The 19,874-nt window shown below is 36.3% G+C and overlaps 3 protein-coding genes across 4 annotated transcripts in view; 1 reads left to right on the forward strand and 2 right to left on the reverse strand.

Moving 5' to 3' along the window:
* LOC107718142 (nucleoprotein TPR-like) overlaps positions 1–6,021 on the forward strand; it is a 33,926-nt gene extending 27,905 nt beyond the window's left edge. Inside the window, exons 44-52 of the mRNA XM_016525121.1 lie at positions 1–100; positions 237–308; positions 401–492; positions 580–689; positions 1,912–2,010; positions 2,102–2,261; positions 2,331–2,440; positions 5,338–5,427; positions 5,740–6,021. The exon at positions 1–100 is cut by the window's left edge and continues 15 nt beyond it. Of these exons, the coding sequence (XP_016380607.1) occupies positions 1–100; positions 237–308; positions 401–492; positions 580–689; positions 1,912–2,010; positions 2,102–2,261; positions 2,331–2,440; positions 5,338–5,427; positions 5,740–5,798 (892 nt within the window). The 3' untranslated portion in view covers positions 5,799–6,021. The remainder of the gene's footprint in view (positions 101–236; positions 309–400; positions 493–579; positions 690–1,911; positions 2,011–2,101; positions 2,262–2,330; positions 2,441–5,337; positions 5,428–5,739) is intronic.
* Positions 6,022–6,035: 14 nt separating this feature from the next.
* LOC107718139 (proteoglycan 4-like) lies at positions 6,036–12,167 on the reverse strand. Its single transcript, XM_016525117.1, has 13 exons — positions 12,095–12,167; positions 11,901–12,017; positions 11,063–11,176; positions 10,335–10,388; positions 9,772–9,837; positions 9,178–9,291; positions 8,779–9,020; positions 7,471–7,543; positions 7,247–7,386; positions 7,021–7,177; positions 6,842–6,925; positions 6,337–6,465; positions 6,036–6,160 (listed from the first exon to the last, which is right to left on the reverse strand). Exons 1-13 carry the CDS (start codon positions 12,165–12,167, stop codon positions 6,054–6,056), a joined length of 1,470 nt encoding a protein of 489 aa, XP_016380603.1. The 3' UTR covers positions 6,036–6,053.
* Positions 12,168–16,858: 4,691 nt separating this feature from the next.
* Positions 16,859–19,874, reverse strand: part of LOC107718143 (retinoic acid receptor RXR-gamma-A) — a 16,713-nt gene continuing 13,697 nt past the window's right edge. For both annotated transcript variants that reach the window (XM_016525122.1, XM_016525123.1), the window contains exons 4-10: positions 19,494–19,673; positions 19,231–19,391; positions 18,271–18,400; positions 18,062–18,194; positions 17,844–17,935; positions 17,208–17,313; positions 16,859–17,060 (exon numbers count right to left, since the gene is read on the reverse strand). In XM_016525122.1, the coding sequence (XP_016380608.1) occupies positions 16,913–17,060; positions 17,208–17,313; positions 17,844–17,935; positions 18,062–18,194; positions 18,271–18,400; positions 19,231–19,391; positions 19,494–19,673 (950 nt within the window). In that variant the 3' untranslated portion in view covers positions 16,859–16,912. The remainder of the gene's footprint in view (positions 17,061–17,207; positions 17,314–17,843; positions 17,936–18,061; positions 18,195–18,270; positions 18,401–19,230; positions 19,392–19,493; positions 19,674–19,874) is intronic.

The raw sequence follows: 19,874 nt of genomic DNA on the forward strand, positions 1-19,874 counted from the left end.
GGGCCCACGTCTTCCCCAAGCCCCCCGGAGACCACATCACACCCCGCCCCCACGTCTCAACATCCACCCCGTCCCTGAGCTTGGACCCCCCATCATGCAGGTATATAGCCCATGTCCCATACTTGAAAGCAGCTCAAACATGAGAATTCTTATTTGTTTCCCTGGTCACTACATAAATTCAATACTTCCATTTCTGTATTACATCATTTTGATGACTCTACTATTCTTTTGGACAGAGGCAGTCTGGACAGAGCAGACGGCCCTCGATGAGTCGTGCACCCCAGCTCACGCCTGGAATCGGAAGCATGGTGAGTGAACTCTGTGTGTTTGTGTAACCAATATAAACATCCTGTGTCATTAGTGCTTCATAATTTCTGACAGAGTATTTTGGGTCCTTCAGCAACACTTCTTTGACGATGATGACAGAATGGTTCCTAGCACTCCCACCCTTGTGGTGCCACACCGTACAGATGGTTTTGCAGAGGCCATTCAGTGAGTCACAGCAGCTTTTTACTCATTTATAGCATAAAGGGATACATCATTAAGCATCTTGATTAAGGATGCATCCCTCCATCTCAGTTCCCCTCAAGTGGCCGGAGTTCCTCGCTTCCGTTTCGGCCCTCCTGAGGATATGATGCCCCAGGCCAGCTCCTCTCATTCTGACTTGAGCCATCTGGCCACACATGGAGGTGAGTACAAACACGACGCAGTAACGCTGCTTTGACATTGTTTCCGAATGACCTTGATTACATGATGACAATCTAGAGTTTCTGGTTTTGAGCCATCCATGTCCTTTGTACGTAAGTATTAGTTTCTATGGCAACACTGAACAATGTTTTTACAGTATTCATTACTATATAATTTTTCATTTAGTAATACACTACTGTTCAATAGTTTGTGGTCGGTACGATTTTTTAAATGTTTTTGAAGAAAGTCTCTTATACTCACCAAGGTTGCATTTATGTGATCAAAAATATAGTAAAAACAGTAATATTGTGAAATTTAAAACGGAAACATTATTTTAATATATTTTAGAAACAAATTTATTCCTGTGATGGCAAATCTAGAAATTCCAGTCTTCAGTGTCACATGATCCTTCAGAAATCATTCTAATATGCTGATTTGGTGCTCAAGAAACATTTCTTATCCATGTTGAAAACAGTTATATTTTTGTGGAAACCGATACATTTAAGGGTTTTTTAATGAATGGAATGTTTTGAAAAGTACAACATTTATTTGAGATCTTCTGTAACATTATAGATGTCTTTTACTTTCACTTTTCAAACCTTACTGAGCCCAAACTTTTGAATGGTTTTAATGCATTGTGAACTAGCATGTTTTAATTATAAACAGTATATTTATAAATTACGATGAGTGACTGATGTAAAAATTCAATATGATTTTGTCTAAATTTTAAAAAACTACAATCATTGAAAAAACATTTCATGACTATCCATGTAATTAATGTGTATTTTATTTTTTTTCTAAAAATACGGATGACTTATTAAATTATTATTAGTGTTTTTAAAGAAGTTAAGTGAGGGTTAGATCATAGTTAAAAAGGGGGAAATGGGGGAAAGTGCATGCACAATTAAATATTCACTATCATTAGATACGATAAATGAAAATAATCTTAATTATTGTACGACCAATATACATCTGTAGTGCTCATAATGCTAAATGAATCCATCTACATTTTCATGATGATGGCAAAGTATTCGATTGCTTAATTTTGCATTTCAGATTATGTCAAATGGAATAAGTCAGAGCTTTTATAACATTCAGAGTTTCCAACTTGAAAATGTGAATTTTTTTTTTATTAGTTGAAAATTAATAATAGTAATAATTCTAGTAAATATTATAATTACTGTGAACATAGTAATATCTGACATTCTCCCTGTCATTCTTCAGGGTTGGGCATGTATGAAAGTCCTCTCTTCCTGCCTGCTCATGATGAAGAGTCTGGAGGCAGGAGTGTCCCCACCACTCCTCTACAAGTGGCTGCTCCAGGTGAGCAGCTGGTGGAAGTCATGCCAAATTTGTTTGGTTGATATATTTTATTCAAACCTAACTGCTCCCGTCCTTTCATTTGTCTTGACAGTGACGGTATTCACAGAGAGCCACCCCTCTGATGTGTCAGAGACAGCCTCTCAGTCTGTTCCCATGGTCAGCACGTCCACCACCAGTCTGACCGCACCAGGAGAAGCTGTCCCAGGGGACGATGGAGATGACGTTTTTGTGGGGGAGGCTGAGAGTGAAGGGTGGGCACTCACTTCAGAGTGGCTCAGTTTTTTCAGTGGGGCTGTAGTAATTGTGTTATCTGTGTGTAGGGCGAGTAGTGAGGCATGTCTAGAGGGCCAGTCAGAGCTGGAATCTGCACAGCCGACCGATGATGCCAGCCTGCCCTCCACCTGTCAAGAGCCCACGTCCAGCTCTGCAGGTACACACCATTTCACAGATTTGCCGCTTTGTTTTGTTTTTTCTTTTTCTGGTTCTTTTAATTTCTCAGATATAATTAAAAATTAAATTGGACCCAATTCTGTCTAAATTAAAATGAATTTTATTATATTAGCCTAATTAAAAGAAGTTCTTGAAATAAAAACCTTGAGTAGTTTAGTGTATTTAGTTGCACTTGTGAAACAAAGAACCACTTTGTCAGTTTTTCCGTAAGTCTAAATGTCTATGTATACTTTCTAGATACTTAGAATAATTTAAGTTTTTAAATTAGTTTTATTTAATTTAAAATTTTTGTGTGTAGTTAGATTTAGCAATTTAGCAATTAAAGAACTTGACACATGATTTTTAAAGGGGAGGTCTAAAGCTATTTCAAGCATTCTGACTTATTTACACTGTTAAAGAGTTGAATTCTCATGCTAAACATGGCCAAAGTTTAAAAAAAACTAGTTGGACGTATGACTGAGCATTTCTGTGCCAAATACACTCCTTCAGGGTTTGTATAAGTTTTGGAACGTTTCTTTCAAGTATGGCCCTCTATGACATCATAAAGGGTGGAATTCCTTGTATGGGCACTTCTCCTGGAAGGGAGACTTAAGGGTTTTGTTCCTGTTTTATTAGGGATGCACCGGTATCGGGCCCGATACTGCGCTCCTGTACTCGTACTCGTAAAAATGCCCTGATACCAAAAGCCGATACCAAACAGCGTGTGAATAGAGCGGTGTCCAGAAAAAGAAACACTGAAAACAGAACAACAGAGAGTAGAATGGAGTTATTAGAGATTAAGGATGTCTATGAAGTACATGTAAGTAATTAATATAATGTTAAACATTCAATATTCACGCCTGTATAGCGGATGTGCCCGAGCTGATAAGCAGAGCGCGCTGAGTGGATTGAGCGCGCGGCTGCACAGATACGCAAGCTTGTCGAGTGAATATCTCACAGACATCACTGGAAAGTTGTAGCTCGGTGGGATATGTCAAAAGCAAGTAAGTAAAACAATGCACAATTTACTAAAGTTATTTGACGGTAAGGAAGAGCGAGAGAGTCCGAGAGCGTGCACTTCTGTTACATGATCTTGATTGCTGTTCGCTCCATTAGCGCATGCATTTGGATTAAAACTAAATCATAAATATAAAACAAACAAAAATTATAGTGGCATTCACTATAAACCGCATTTATTTTAAGCGTCAAGCATACACAACTTTATTTAAAGCAGAAGTGAAACTAGCAGACTGGGTGAAATGGGCTAGGCTGTAAGTGTCTCTCTCATTCTGCACCAATACAAACGTGTGCGCGCTGCGTATGTTTAGCTTGCTTTAAAGCCAAAGTATTCTTCGGTTTTTACTTGTACGCGAGGGTCCGTGTGCACTGTGCGTGACGCAAATTACATCACCAAAATAGTACGCGTGCACTCGTATAATGTATAACGAGTGGTTCCCTGCATTATTTTAGGAAAACGTTTTGTGATTACAGTATTGAGCTGCTGCAATGGAGCAGCTCTAATGCGCCATTAAAATGAACCGTGAAATTAACAAAAGCTTATACAATATATTTTAACAGGTATAATTAAGTGTGGAAATAACTGAAGGTAATATCTGTTTGCTAAATGAAGCCAACTAACATGATTCATATTATTATTATTTTGTTTCTGTACCCAATATTTAAATAAAATTACAAATGCTGTGAAAATACAGGTATTGGTATCGGCGAGTACCAAAAATGAAAGTATCGGACTCATTCTGAAAAAAGTGGTATCGGTGCATCCCTATGTTTTATGTATCACAGCTTGCAGATGATCACTATGCAAAAGATTCATATGTTCTTGACTCTTTAGCTCCGCCCAGGGCATGCCACCAGGAGCTCGACTGTTTTCAGAGAGAAGCTTAAAGCTGTATCTATCTTTATAAATCTGATCAAATTAAAGATTCTTCAAAGATATGAAGGATGCAATATTCTAGAAGTACTCAAGATTAACATGAGATGGGCAGAAACTGTGCGTGTTATGTCCCCTTTAAAAGATTTTTCCTGTTCTTTATCATTGACCATTTTACTGTGGGTACAGAAAATAACCAAAATAATCTCTTTAAAATAATCACATTTTGTTGCTTTGCAGCCTGAAATGAAGATGGACACCATTTTTGTTTTATCCAGCTGTATTTTCTCAGTGCAACTTATAACATCCAAGTGAAAGATATAACACCAACATGTCAGAAAGAATAAAAAAAGTTGAGTTGGAAAAAGGATCACCCCCTCCTAAAAATGACTTGTAAGTTGTAAACTCAATCAGGTGTAGCTAATCACCTTCTAAGACTTTCAACTGTGATCTGCTGTGGTCATTTTGATTAGCTCAGCATGCAAAGAGCTTTCCTGGAGCATTTCAGTCCTTGGTAGTGGAAACAATCAACTATGGGTGGCAAGGCATTGTCAAAAGATCTCCGGGATAATGTTGTGGACAGACACAAGTTAGGAGATGGATACAAAAACATTTCAAAGGTTTTATCAATGGATAGACGCACAGTGAAGTCTATTATTAAGAAGTGGAAGGTATTTAGTACAACACAGACCCTCCCTGCATCAGGACGTCACTCCAAACTGGATGAAAGAGCCAGGAGGAAACTGTTCAGAGAGGCGACCAAGAGGCCTACAGCAACTCTGAAGCAGCTGCACAATTAAAGCAAAAGGTGGTTCAAGAAAATACTGACACAAGGGTGATCCTTGTTCCAACTCAATGTTTTTGGTTAATTTTTTTCTGACATGTTGGTGTTATATCTTTCACTTGGATGTGATTTATTTTAAAGGGGGTGATTCGTTTCTATTCTTTTTCTTTCTACCCGTAAGTATTTGTCCCTGTTTATCACCCCATTTCTCTTCCTCTTGTAGATACCAGCACCAGTACTGGTCAGGCCAAACCTGCGAGCCGGCTCCTTCCTCAGCACCAGCTGCCGCGGAGGAACCAGATCATCAGGAGAGGTTAAGACCCCATGTTTTTACATCCATCCTCTTACTCATACATAAACTCTCAGTATATCATTAGTCACATTTTCTCACAAAAAGTAACACCGACTGGATTTGAAAACTTCTCTCTTTTTTTTTTTTTTTAATGAAGCAAAGATTACGTGAAATGCATACAGAAGCTTTTCATTTGTCAGTTTTGTACTTGATTGTATAATTTGGTGTTTGTTCTGTAGAAACAGACATTTTAATAACTTTGGATGTCTACAAAGATCTTCAATGTAACTTGATTTGGTTAGTCTGGGTCTGTATCTCAATCTTTTCCTGCAGGTGGTGTTTTTCCTCGTGGAAGTCGGGGTCGAGGACTCAACAGAGGCACTCCCCTCTAAATCCACTCGCCTTTACAGCGTCTGCCCAGCAGAAACACTGATTACAAGCCCATGAATGACTCTTCAGAGTACCCAGAATCAGCCTACTGCAGTTTTACTTTCATGTTTTGTTTCAATGTGCTTTAAAACATTGGTTAGATTTATTTTATATTTTGTGAGTAATCATACTGACGCTATGTTCAATGGCTTTTGCTAATAAATGGAGAATCTTGCTCGCCATGCAGTTGCTAGTGGTGTTTGTTTCATGCTGGTCTTTCAGGCACAGTTGAGCCACTTGCTGATGTCATTCTGCTGGGAGGAGTGGCTGACAGGGGCCGTCAAAGCGGGCAGATCACCGCTAACCTTGACGTTTAGGACTTTAGCTGTAAATCACAGAGATGCTGTTATTAAATGGTTCACTTTAAATGTACTGATTCAAAAGAAACTGAAATGAGACTCAATCAGTAACACATTTCACACTCAAATCCTCTCACAAACGGTCTTCTCTTTTAATTACACAGGAAAAACTTGTGTTGCAAGATAAAATGTTGTCACTTACGCCAAGAGAAAACAAAGTAATCGAAACCATCAGTCTTCCTGGGGTTGGGCATGGACAAGGCTGATGTCACTGGGCTGGGGAAGCCCTTCATTTTGAGCGTGATGTTGATCTCTCCTGACAACTGGATCTCTGTCAAATTACAAAAACATCATAAAATAAATAACTTGTGCATCTAATTTTTATCTGTTGCAGTGTTAACGTTAACTAAAATATTTCCATTATTTGAAATAAAGCTGAAATAAAATATAAATAGATGAAAATGTTGCTTTGGTAATTAAATGCAATAAAATGATAAATTACTAAAGTTGCAAAAATGACTAACACTGCAATTAAAGTAAGTTAAAGCTAAATATAAAAAAAACCTACAAATGAATAAATGCTATAATCACATAAATGATACTAAACAGTTTTGTTGCTGTAATTACATTTTACATAATCTTTTCAATGCATTGCAAGACAATTTTCTTTGAGTACCTCAATTTAACATAAACATAATTCAGATTACCTGCTTGTTTGGCATTTTTGGATCTCTTTCCACGGCAAGTTGGTCCACTTCCAGAAGGAAAAGATAGTTTCTGAACCGTGCCTCCTAATTAGAAAACACAAATTATGATTAATTTTCTCATTTTGGTCATTTCTAATTATTCTAACCAAATACAGGACACAGAGGGCTCCAGTTAGCACCTTTCTTGAAGAAGTACACAGACTCGGGTCTCTTTCTGGTAGCTGGGACTGGCAGAGCAGCAGTGATCCCACCGGTGAGCCCACCAAAGCCCTGGGACACAGATCTGGGATATCCAGGCTCCACAACACCATTCTCCAAACTCCAGTAGTTGTCACCCTTAGTGAGAGAATATTTACAATTCAGTGGATTTTCAAGGGTTGCAAACACAGTGATGGTTTTCGGTACCTTGATGATGTAGGTCTTGCCCTGGCAGTTGCAGCGTGTGAAGGCCGTGTCGATGGGAGACGGGATGCCCAGTTCTTCAGTGATTCTACGAGCAGGGCTGGCTCTTCTAGTCTTGGGGTTCAGCAGCCAAAAGAAGTGACCTGAGATGGATAGCACTTTTCTTAATTAGTGTTATTATAAAAAATTGCACTACACGCAACAGTACATACATAAAGAAGTTGTACCTCTGAAAACTATGATGGAGTTGTTGAAGAGAGTTGCCATTCCATCAATGGCAAGGTCACTGCAGAGATCAGGGTTCGAGTTTGCATCTTAAAAAACAGAAATGAATGGTTCAAATACATTCAGATTTAATTTACACTTCTGGTCAAAAGTTTAAAATAATCAAGATTTTTTTATGTTTTTCAAAGAAGTCCCTTGTGCTCACCAAGGCTGCATTTATTTGGTTAAAATACAGTAAAAACAGCAATATTACAATTTAAAAGAACTGTTTGCTATTTAAATGCAATGTAAAATCTAATTTATTCCTGTGATGGAAAAGCTAAATTTTCAGCATCATTACTCCAGTCTTCAGTGTCACATGATCCTTCAGAAATCATTCTAATATGTTTCTTTGCTGCTCAAGAAACATCTATTATTATTATTATTATTGTTGAAAACAGTTTTTGCTGCTTAATATTAGGGAACAGTGCTACACTACTATCCAGAAGTTTGGGGTAAAGAAGACTAAAAAGAAAAAAATCTGTTTATTATTAAACCAATCAAAAGTGACAGTAAAGACTTCTATAATGATTCCAAAGATTTCCCTTATTATTATTATTATTATTGTTGAAAACAGTTTTTGCTGCTTAATATTAGGAAACAGTGCTATACTACTATCCAGAAGTTTGGGGTAAAGAAGACTAAAAAGAAAAAAATCTGTTTATTATTAAACCAATCAAAAGTGACAGTAAAGACTTCTATAATGATTCCAAAGATTTCCTATGCCAAATAAATGCTGTTCTGTTGATATTTCCATTCATAAAGAATCCTGGAAAAAAAAAATGTATCACGGTTTCCACAAAGTTGTTAAAAAGTGATAACATTTTATTGATATTAATAACACTGACAATGTCATTACTAATAATTGAGCACCAATAAATGTGCACCAAATCAGCATATTAAAATGATTTCTGAAGCATCACATAACACTGAAGACTGGAGTAATGACTGCTGAAAATGTAGCTTTGCCATCACCGGAAGAAATTACATTTTAACATTTATAGTTAAAAGTTATTTTATATTGTATTAATATTTCACAGTATTGCTGTTTTACTGTATTTGTACCCAAACAAATTCCAAACCTTTGACCAGTAGTGTATTTTAAATGAATCGATTGATCAGATGTATATAACATGAAAGATAGACACAGTATATTTTATATGGTTATATATATTTGAAATACTGAATACAACTAATTTCAAATATTTTCCATACACAGGTGGCAATTACAGGGGTGTGAAAAAAATTCATAAGTGTTACTGAAGTTCCATACCTGGTGCTGCAGGGCTGCTGGCTGCCATGGCCTGGGCGATGTCTGCAAGAGTGCTGGGTTTACCTGCAGCAGAGCCAGGTCTGCTGGACGGCCCATCACCTTGTCCACTGATGGAGAGGGACACCTGCACAGGGATGGTTAGGGGACTCCCAGAGGAAGGTCCCGCTGCCTGTAGTGGTCCAGCTGCAGGATCAGGACCAGATTCCGGCAGTAGGAACCCAGAAGGGTTGGAACCGATGCCTGCGAGGGCATGTATGTAGTTTGGTTAATATTTTGATCATCAGCTCACATGGAAATGTCTGCAGATTTGAATTAGTTGTCTCTTTCCCATAATAAGTCAAATACATTTTAGTTTTAATAGGTTAATTCTTTTTAAGCAAACTCATAAAGCTGTAACCGGGTATGTCAGAGGGTGTCAGAGGAGCGAAGAGGCTGATGTCCTGGGGCAGAGGGCCACCAGCAGGAAGTGATGCGGCATCAGATGGAGCCATAAAGTTATTCAGTCTGGTGTCTGAAAAAAAATTAAAATACATATACACTATCATTCAAAAGTGTGGGATCAGAAAGACTTATTTATCTATTTATTTATTTATTGAAAGAAATGTATACTTTTATTCAGCAAGGAAGCATTAAATTGTTCGAAAGTGACAGTAAAGATGTATAATATTGACAATTATTCCTATTTCAAATAAAACCTATTCTTATGAACTCAAAGAATTTAAAAAAAATGCACCGTTTCTACAAAAATATTAAAGAGCACAACTGTTTTCAACATTGATAAAAATAATAAATGTTTAATGAACACTAAATCAGCATATTAGAATGATTTCTGAAGGATCATGCGACACTGAAGACTGGAGTAATGGCTTCTGCCAATACAGGAATAAATTACATTTGAAAATTAAAACAGAAAACAGTTATTTTTAAAAAAGCAATTGTATTTCACAATATTACCATTTAACTGTATATATAATGAAGACACAAAACTTACCATCTCTCATGAGATCTGGGCTTTGCTGTGCTGCGAGACATACTGCCATGCACTCCTCAGTATAATCTAAAAAACAGCAAATAAAAATACACTTTTTCATTATCTAATCGGAAGTTGATACAAAATGAGAGCTACAGGGGTTCCAGTCAGATTGGATCACCAGTGGATGTCTGATTTATTTCCACAATTCATATATGCTTTGTTTTATTTTCTGCTCCAACCTTTGTGCCAGTGATCCTCTTCAGTAGTCGGTGAAATACAGTTTGTCTTTACTATTAACCTAAACGTACATGAACCTGCCTCCTCACTCCCACTGACTGAAGGCTTAGCTGCTCCGAGGGGCTTCAGATCAGTGTTTTGGTTTTGGGAGGGACTGAAGACAGTTTGGTCTTTATGTCTAACATGTTGCAGCTTGAGTGAATGACCTTTTCCTAAATATCCTCTACAGAATCTACTGCCAATCAGCACTATAGGGGCTCCTCAAATTGCTAAAAGGGTCACAATCATACCAACAACAACAACAAAAAAAAGGATTAAATAGATAGGCTATATTAAAATAATACCTGTTGGTTTGTTTAGTTTTGAACTTCTTGCAGCTTGCAACTGGGAGAGAGCATCTGATGAAGACGAGAATAAAGTCAAAACAGGAATAAAACTGGTATCAAGTCAGTGAAGATCACATATACATTTTTCATAATATTCATAGCATTACTACATATAGTACAATGAACATTATAATGATCTTAAGTAGGCTAGTAGCCTATATAGTTAAGCAATTTTAAGTAGTGTTTTATACTGGGGGTCCCTTGGTCTGTATTAAAAAAAAAAGAAAGTCCAAATAAGAGTCTTGTGTCATACCCGAGCGGCAACCTCCCGCTCTCTCGTGAAGCCAACAAGGAAGTGACTTAAATAAAGTCAAAACAGGAATAAAACTGGTATCAAGTCAGTGAAGATCACATATACATTTTTCATAATATTCATAGCATTACTACATATAGTACAATGAACATTATAATGATCTTAAGTAGGCTAGTAGCCTATATAGTTAAGCAATTTTAAGTAGTGTTTTATACTGGGGGTCCCTTGGTCTGTATTAAAAAAAAAAAGAAAGTCCAAATAAGAGTCTTGTGTCATACCCGAGCGGCAACCTCCCGCTCTCTCTCGTGAAGCCAACAAGGAAGTGACTTAAACTGTAATTCGTCAACTGGCCGCTAGAGGCTGGCTGCAAAAGGGAGTCAACTTTTTGTCCATTTTCGATTATCCGGGAGTGAATACAAGTCTATGGTCATACCGCACTGCTCGCTGTAGTCGGGGCAGCAGGAGTTGTGGAGCGCACAGTCTGAATCGCACTCGCACTGTCTGCCGCGCCGGAACGCCTCACCACAGCGACCCCTGCAGGAGTCTCCTGCCAATTACACACAACTATTTTAACACTATAAAACCGACTGTATCGTATTTGATACATGAATTTCTAAGGCTTCTAAATTCGGAACATGACCAAATCTCTGTGGATTTTTAAAAAAAGAAAAATCATGTTAAAATATCAGTAATAAGTATGATACATGATCAGGCTTTTGAGGAACATTTATTCGTACACCACTTAGTCAACATTGCGTTGCATTGCATTTTGTTTTGCCCCCACAATTAAAACTAGCTTTGAAAAAACAAACAAAAAACAAAACAAAATAAAATTAGTTTTTGGCCCTCCTTGAGTGTAAAATAAAATAATATTAGGAGAAGGTTTAAAAATGAAGAACTATAGAAATTATGTATTAAAATGATAAAAGTACATATAAACTATCAGTCAATACTTACAGTAATACTTTTACAGTCTCTATAAAAGTTTGGACCCCTCATGATGAAAAAAAACTATATCAAATAAAATAATTATATTTATAAAAATAGTATATACAATTGTTATATTAATTTTAAAAAGTTTTTGAATGAAAAGAAATGAATTGGGCCAGGTAGTGAGGGAAACGCATTAACAATTATCCAGCATTCTAAAATAAAGTATACTTCTGGGTCACTGCATAAATTCATAGTTTTGATTATTTACTATTCAAATTTCAAAAATAAGTAAATTAGTAATACAAAATAATTGTCATTGTGAGATGGTAGGGTCTTACCAGCAGTGCAGGCATCCTCAAAATCCTTGCAGCACTCGCCATGGACAAAACAGATGTAGTCACAGTTACAGACCTGCTCGCGGGCGAATTGCTCGCCACATCTGCCCGCACAGCTGCCTGCACACAACAACACAAGCTGAATCCAACCAGTCACCAGGACCAGGATGGACAGATCCAGAAATGATCCGACTCACCTTGAGCAGCACACAGTGGCAGGAGAACACAGGCCATCGCCAGGAGAAATGAAACCAGAGCAGATCCAGTCATGATAACCCTCAATAGAGCAGCCCACACTGATAAAAACACCTATTTGTCTAAAAAAGACATGATATGATCACAAAACATTGAAGTTTGTTGTTTCGAAAAGAAGCCATTCATCATCAAAGTCGTCTGCATGCAGAGAAGGACTTACCAAAGGGAAGCGTCTTTCTGAACTCACCTTGTTCTGTCCTTGTGCGCTTTGACTCTTTTATACTGTATGCCAGCTGGATTTCTCCTGTTGGCCAGAAACTTTAATTAAACACTGCAGCCCAATTAAAGCATGATGATGTAAAGACTAACCTCCCACACACACACACACACACACACACACACACACACACACACTGTCAGCAATGTGTCCACAATGCTGACAGAAGAGTCAGTAACCTCTTTAAAATGTCCTTGGATCTCAGTGTTCCACAAATGGGATGAACGGTTCATTTATTTATTTATTTTTATTATGGCTATTAAAATGTCAGTGTCCAGTGGTTCTGATACTGGGCTTCAGTGCATGAAAGCTCATAATGCGGTCAGCTTATGGGTCAAAATGAAGCTCTTTAATCAAATTCAGAGAAACCAAAACATGTCACTGCAGAGGTCCTGCACTTTTCCCAGACTTTATTTAGTTGACACAGATGGTGTTTGACCTTTCTGATGTGGTCACGAAAATTAAACTACGTACTATTGACACAAAGGCCCCACAGAATTCTCTTGTTTCAAATCTGAGTCACTCGATTTGGTCCAAGAGTTGGTTTCATGTAGGAGGCCATGGTCATTTGAGTGTTTGGTGATTGTTTGGGTGGTTGGTAAGGTATGTATGTGTCTCAAATAACTGCCAAAGCTGATTCATAAGCTGAACTGAGAAGGACGTTGGAGTAATGATCTCCTAATACCCAAAATCAAACCAAATCCAACAATGTAGTCATTAAAAAAACTATATTGTGCTATGTAATAAATGTTTCGGCTTTTCTCTCAGTTCCTGTCGCAATAAAATGACCACGCGCTGTGAAGAAAGCGAGAGAGAAAACATCCTCTTTATGGGAAGTGGTTTTTGTTCTGAAGTAATGTCTTTCAAATGTTAAAGCAGTGTACCACACCTCCAAACACACTGCAGTGATTATTTCTGTCTTCTGGTTTGGATATGTGCTTCAAAACTCAACATTGCCCCAGGGACCACTGAGACGCATTAGTCCACGTGTCCCCAACAATCAAAGGCAATAGATTTTCTGTTCAGACACTGTTGTTGTTAATAGTCTGAACAAAGTTAGAGAAAATGAAAAAAGCAAAACCTTAGAGACAGATCATGTTCTCACAGTGTTTTGGTTTATTGTTTAGAAAAAGAGACTTTGAGGACAATTTGGGCCACTTCATTCAGTGTCTCGCATCATTATATCGCTGTTGTTCTAGTGCTGTTCCAGCTCAGATGTGTTGTTGACAGAGGTATACTTTGAGGTTTGCATCAGGCTATTGATTGCTCAGGCACTGCGTTGTAGCCTGAAGATGTTGAATTTGTAGACCTTTTAAAACGAACCATGTAACCTGCACATAAAAATTCAGTTGATTTTAAATGTGTTTTAAAGAAGTCTCTTATAGCACCAAAGCTGCATTTGCTCAATTGAAAATATAAAAACAAACAAACATTAATATTGTGTATATTAGTGTTGGGTTCGAGTCCACCTAAGTTGAGTACGAGCCTTTAACCAAGTTGGACTCAAGTCCGAGTCCCAAGTCTGCTAAAAGTTGCACTCGAGTCCGAGAACCCCAACTCTAGTGTATATTTTTACATTTTAAAATAACTATGTTCTACAGTAATATATTTCAAATTGTAATTTATTCATGTGATGTCAAAGCTGAATTTTCAGTCATTCCTCCAGTCTTCAGTGTCACATGATCCTTCAGAAATCATTTTAATATGCTGATTTTCTTATTATTATCAATGTTGAAAACAGTTGTGCTGATCAATATTGTTGTGGAAACCCTGATACATTTTCTTTTAGTGTCCTTGATGAATAGAGAGTTCACTTTTGATCAATTTAAATGCATCCTTGCTATAAAAAATCCTTAATGAAAAAAAAAAAACGAAACATTTGGAGGGGTAAATAGTGTATTCTCTCAGAAAAAGAGGTGCAAAAGTTGTCACTGGGGCTGTACCTTTTCAAAAGGTACACTTTTGTATCTTAAGGGTTAGTACCCAAATATTAGCAATTTTTGAAAAGATGTACTTGCCCCAGTTACAGCTCTTGTACCTTTTTTTTCTGAGAGTGTATGTATAAAACCCCCCAAAATAGCCATAAATATAATTAATATTTTGAGTTAATTTATAGTTATATAAACTTCTTTTTATTTCTCTATAAGTATAATGTACTTGTATAATGAAAATACAGATAAAGAGCTTGACTTGACTATGCAGTGACTATCTAATAATCTAGTGTAGATGTAGGGGCAACAGAGATATGGAACATGCTTGAACAAAACAGATAATTATAAGGTCTTTCATCAGCTGCATAAATTTGCCATATTTTGCAGCGCATAGTGATAAACAGATGTTTAGGAAATCTATCTATCTATCTATCTATCTATCCATCATCTATCTATCTATCCATCCATCCATCCATCTATCTATCTATCTATCTATCTATCTATCTATCTATCTATCTATCTATCTATCCATCCATCCATCCATCTATCTGTGGCACCCATATACAGAGATGGACTGTGAATTAAATATGTATAACTGATTTTTAGATTTGGTCAAATTTGTGCTAACTTGAACACCTGTAAAAATGTTTTATTTATTAATTTATTTACTTAAAAAAAATTTTTTTTGACCTGGTATGGGTCAAATCCAGTGATCAACATTTTTGTTTGGTATCTATGTTTTTGTATGTTATATTCACCTCCTTTACTTTGCCCTGTTGATTATCATATATGTGGCGAATGAGACATGTGACTGAATCAGATGAACACAGGTGAAACTCTGACATGAAATATTTGCTATTTTGTGAAGTGTCTGTTTAATCAAGAAATCATATAATCACTTTTTGTTATGGCATTGTTATCAAAACACATGGACACATAAAGTGCATTTTCAGCTCCATAAATACCATCAGTCTAGACACAAAACAGAGACAGATGAAAGAAGCACATTTCATTCATGCCTGCTGAGAAACGCATTAATGGTGTTCCTTTCCTGCCTGCTCCAGACATTTTACAAGTGCTTTTTAATTTTAGGGGAAAAAAATAGTTTCCCATCCAGTGAGTCACAGATTAATTGATTTAGAACAATCAGACAGTCCCGAATAACACCATGACACCTCACTTACATAAAGTTACAGCACTGGGGCTCATAATTGAACTAAATGGATGTTTTTCTTTTTCTTTTTAACTTTTCTAAAATAAAACATTGTCACATTAAATAATTAGTATACATATTTTAGTTGGTTTAGTAAATAGTTTAAATGTTAAATATTTTTATAATCAAATATATAAATGTGACCCTGGACCACAAAACCAGTCTTAAGTCGCTGGGGTATATTTGTAGCAATAGCCAAAAAAAAACATTGTATGGGTCAAAATCATTGATTTTTCTTTTATGCCAAAAATCATTAGGATAAAGATCATGTTCCATGAAGATATTTTATAAATTTCCTACCATAAATATATCAAAACTTAATTTTTGATTAGTAATATGCATTGCTAAGAACTTCATTTGGACAACTTTAAAGGCGATTTTCTCAATATTTTGATTTTTTTGCACCCTCAGATTCCAGATTTTCAAATAGTTGTATCTCGGCCAAATATTGTCCTATCCTAACAAACCATACATCAATGGAAAGCTTATTCATTCAGCTTTCATATGATGTATATATGATGTATATGATCGATTTTGTGGTCCAGGGTCACAAATAAATATATAACTTTCATAAATCATTCTAATATGCTGAATATTTCTTTAGTTTTTTTCAGGATCGTTCAAAACAACAGTTTGAAATAGAAATCTTTTGTTGCTGAATAAACATATTAATTAATTTATTTAAAAAAAGTACCTAACTTTTGAATGGCAGTGTATTGTATATAAAAATATACAAAATAACCCTAAATACATTAAATATATTGAATTCATAAATTTTTTCTTGTTATAATAATGTTTTATAATTAAATACATGCATTAAATATATAAATATATTATATTAGTAATTATTAATATTATAAAGATTAAAAAAAGATTTAAAAAAAGACCACCAAAGAGAACTAAATAACAATTTATTAAAACAAGAGAACTGTTTGTCTGAGACAAACCTGAGTTTTATTTTACAGCTCTTAGTTGCATATCTTTTTTGCTAAATGTTTGAATTTAGGTAGAAAATGTATGTCTCACACTGCATCTCCTCCGCTGAAGATTATTTCAAAATAAGGCAACAATAAAACAACATTTTAAATGATTTTGTTTTTTTATTTTCACAGAATTCTAAACTCATTGCTGGTGACTGTTCATACAGTTTTGTTTTGAATTAAATATTTTCACATTTAGTTTCTGCAGCTATCACAGATGGCAAAATCTATGTACAAAATAAAGGTTTACAGTACTCTTACAATTCACTTCAACAGTGTCTCTTTCTTCGAAAATACCAATACAAATCTTTTGTGTTCATTTGTTTTTCACATTGTGCTTGGTACAAAATAAGAACTTCTTGTTGTTATAATGGGGTTAAGTGTGCGCTGGGGAATATTTACATGCAGTAAGACTTGTGTCATGTGATTTGATGCGGCGCTTCCAGCATCTCCATGAGGAAAGTGTCTATAGGTGTGTCTCCGATGAGTTTGAAGAAGAACAGGTGCTCCAGGCACTTCAGTCCTATGGAGCGCAGAGCGGGCAGACGGAGGAGCAGCTTGGCAAACCTGAGTGAAAAGAGAAAAAAATACACCTGCATGACCTACATACTGTTTCAGTTCACACTAGTAACGAGCAAAAGTCTGTCATAAAATAAAGAAGAACAAGAGTGCTGTTGCATCAATAAAATATCACGGTGGCAGTGCGGGAACTACCTGCCGGGCTGATCGGGGTAGTTGTGTTTGGTGTAGCCCTCCAGTGAAGCGTACACTTTTTCCCGTAATGCCTCGACCTCTGACGGGTTTGACAATCCTTTAGCATCTATAAAAGAAAACCTTTTGAGGGTACTGCCACATTGACAAGCTGTTGTAAAACACTGAATCAACAAACAGTGCCAAAATCAAATCAAGACAAAATCTTGTATATTATAATAATAACAAATGACAATAATATATACAATATAATATAATGCAGTATATTTAATCATCAATATAATAAATGCAACAATAGAATATATAATATTAAATATTAACATCATTATATTTGATATAAAACAATGATTCATATATTCTGATTAAGAAAATGATCTTTTACAAAGATAAAATATTTCTTATTAAATGCTTCTTACATATTACTTCTTATAAAATTCGAATGCCCCCATAAATTCCATAAGAATTTATATTTACATAAAATATCTATTTTTTATCATTTTTATATAATTAATTGCAATTCCAAAATGTAACACTTTAAATCAACAGTCTTAATCTATTAACTATAATAATTCATTAGAAGTCAAAGGAGTGTTTAGATCAGATTTATTAGTTCTGAGAGTGCTCGGGACAGGTCTTGACCTGGGTTAAAGAGGACGATAGCTCTTAGACAGCCCAGCTCCGTCTTGTCCATCTGCATGTCCTTCATCTTAGACACCAGCTCTGTTAATACCCTGCAAACATTATAATGGATTTAGATTGGATTTACAAGGATTCAATAATATAATATAATATCAAAAATTCATCTGTGCATCTAGGGAGGGTTTGAGGAGGTGATGGGCTCTGTGTTGTGACCTTACCTGTCAAATATAGAGCCGACCCCTGCGCTGTGAGCACTGCTGCGGTGGACATGCAGGCCAGTGGCCAAAAGGATCCCATCTTTAACCGTCACAGAACGGTGTGAGAATGAAGCGATGAGCAGCTCGTTCCAACCTAAAAACACACACACAATGAGAGTGGCTCGTGCACTCTACACACACATTTATCATCTGAATAGAGGCATACTGACCTGCTCGCAGCAGGATGACCTGGTCATCCAGAGGCAGGTCAGAGAAGTGCGGGATTCTCTTAGCCCACTCAACAAGAGTAAAGAGCTGCTTGTCTGCAGCCTGGCAGATGTTGGTCACTGGGTCATTTGTCTGAGAATCAAAAATATGTACATATTAAAATATTGACCACTGGCAAGAATAATCAAACTAAATATTACATCTCTCTCTAATATCCCAGTTTCTTCTTTAGTGCAGTAATTTAATTGAGAGAAAATTGAGAATTTCTGATTTAGTGTCCTGCTTGTCAAATTGACAAAGTTCCTAATAATGCACTGTAACAAATCCTGTTGCTTCATCCTTAAAAAAAGGTCAATTTAATTGAGAAGCTATTATTGCAAAAGAAAAATGAAACAAATAATACCGAAACCAACAGCAAACATATTGTGTATAAGTATGCAATTCATGTTATTCAAGTCATTTAACATCACAGAACAATTATTTCTCTAGGCTGGGAGAGTAATTTTAATAGGTACACTATTGTTTGAAAGTCTTTTTTTTTTTGAGAGAAGTTAATACTTTTATTCATCAAGGATGCATTAAATTTATCAAACGTGACAGGAAAGACATTTATAATGTTATAAATTATTTCTTTTTCAAATAAATGCTGTTCTTTTGAACTTCCTTTTCTTCAAAAAATCCTGAAAAAAGCATTAGGTTTAGACAAAAAATTAAGCAGCACAGCTGCTTTCAACATTGATAATAAGAAGAAATGTTGCTTGAGCATCAAATCAGCATATTAGAATGATTTCTGACGGATCATGTGACAATGAAGATTGGCGTAATGATGCTGGAAATTCAGCTTTGTTATCGCAGTGATAAATTACATTTTAACATATATGAACATAGAATACCATTATTTTAAATTATATATATTGTTGGACATCACATTGCTTTTTACAGAACTTGAAGAGGTGTCTCACTGAGTTGCCTGTGCTGGACTCCATGTAAGCTTCAGTCTTGGGTTCCACTGCAAGCTCAGCGTCCAGGATCTTCTCCACTGGCATTTCCTCATTAAAGCTGCTGCTAGACTCCACCTCATTATCACTCTTTTCCCGACCGCGCTGCCTCTCTTCCTGCACCGCTGTACACGCGGAACATTTCTATTACTTCAAACAATAATCCACAAACAAAAAAATACCTACACAATTCATTTATGACGGTCTGTTTCATTTGAGTCACTCACCTTCTCTCTTCATGCCCATGGCCAGACACTTCTGATAGCGGCAGTACTGGCAGCGGTTACGCTGGCGCTTGTCAATCTGGCAGTCTTTACTGTCTCGACACGTGTACGAAAGGTCTTTCCGGATGGTTCTCTTGAAGAAGCCCTTGCATCCTTCACAGCTGTAAACACCATAATGTTTCCCTGTAGGTAGAGAAAGATGGTATATTATCATATCATATGATAATAAAATATCTGTCTTTAAAGCGATAGTTCACCCAAAAATTCTGTCATCATTTACTCACCCTCATGTTGTTCCAAACCTGTATGACCTTCTTTCTTCTGGAAAATGAAAGAAGATATGCTGGAGAGTGTTTGTAACCAAACAGTTTCGGTTTCCGCTGA

The sequence above is a fragment of the Sinocyclocheilus rhinocerous genome, unplaced genomic scaffold, assembly GCF_001515625.1.
Source record: "Sinocyclocheilus rhinocerous isolate Xijiao unplaced genomic scaffold, SAMN03320098_v1.1 scaffold480, whole genome shotgun sequence".
Lineage (NCBI taxonomy): Eukaryota > Metazoa > Chordata > Actinopteri > Cypriniformes > Cyprinidae > Sinocyclocheilus > Sinocyclocheilus rhinocerous.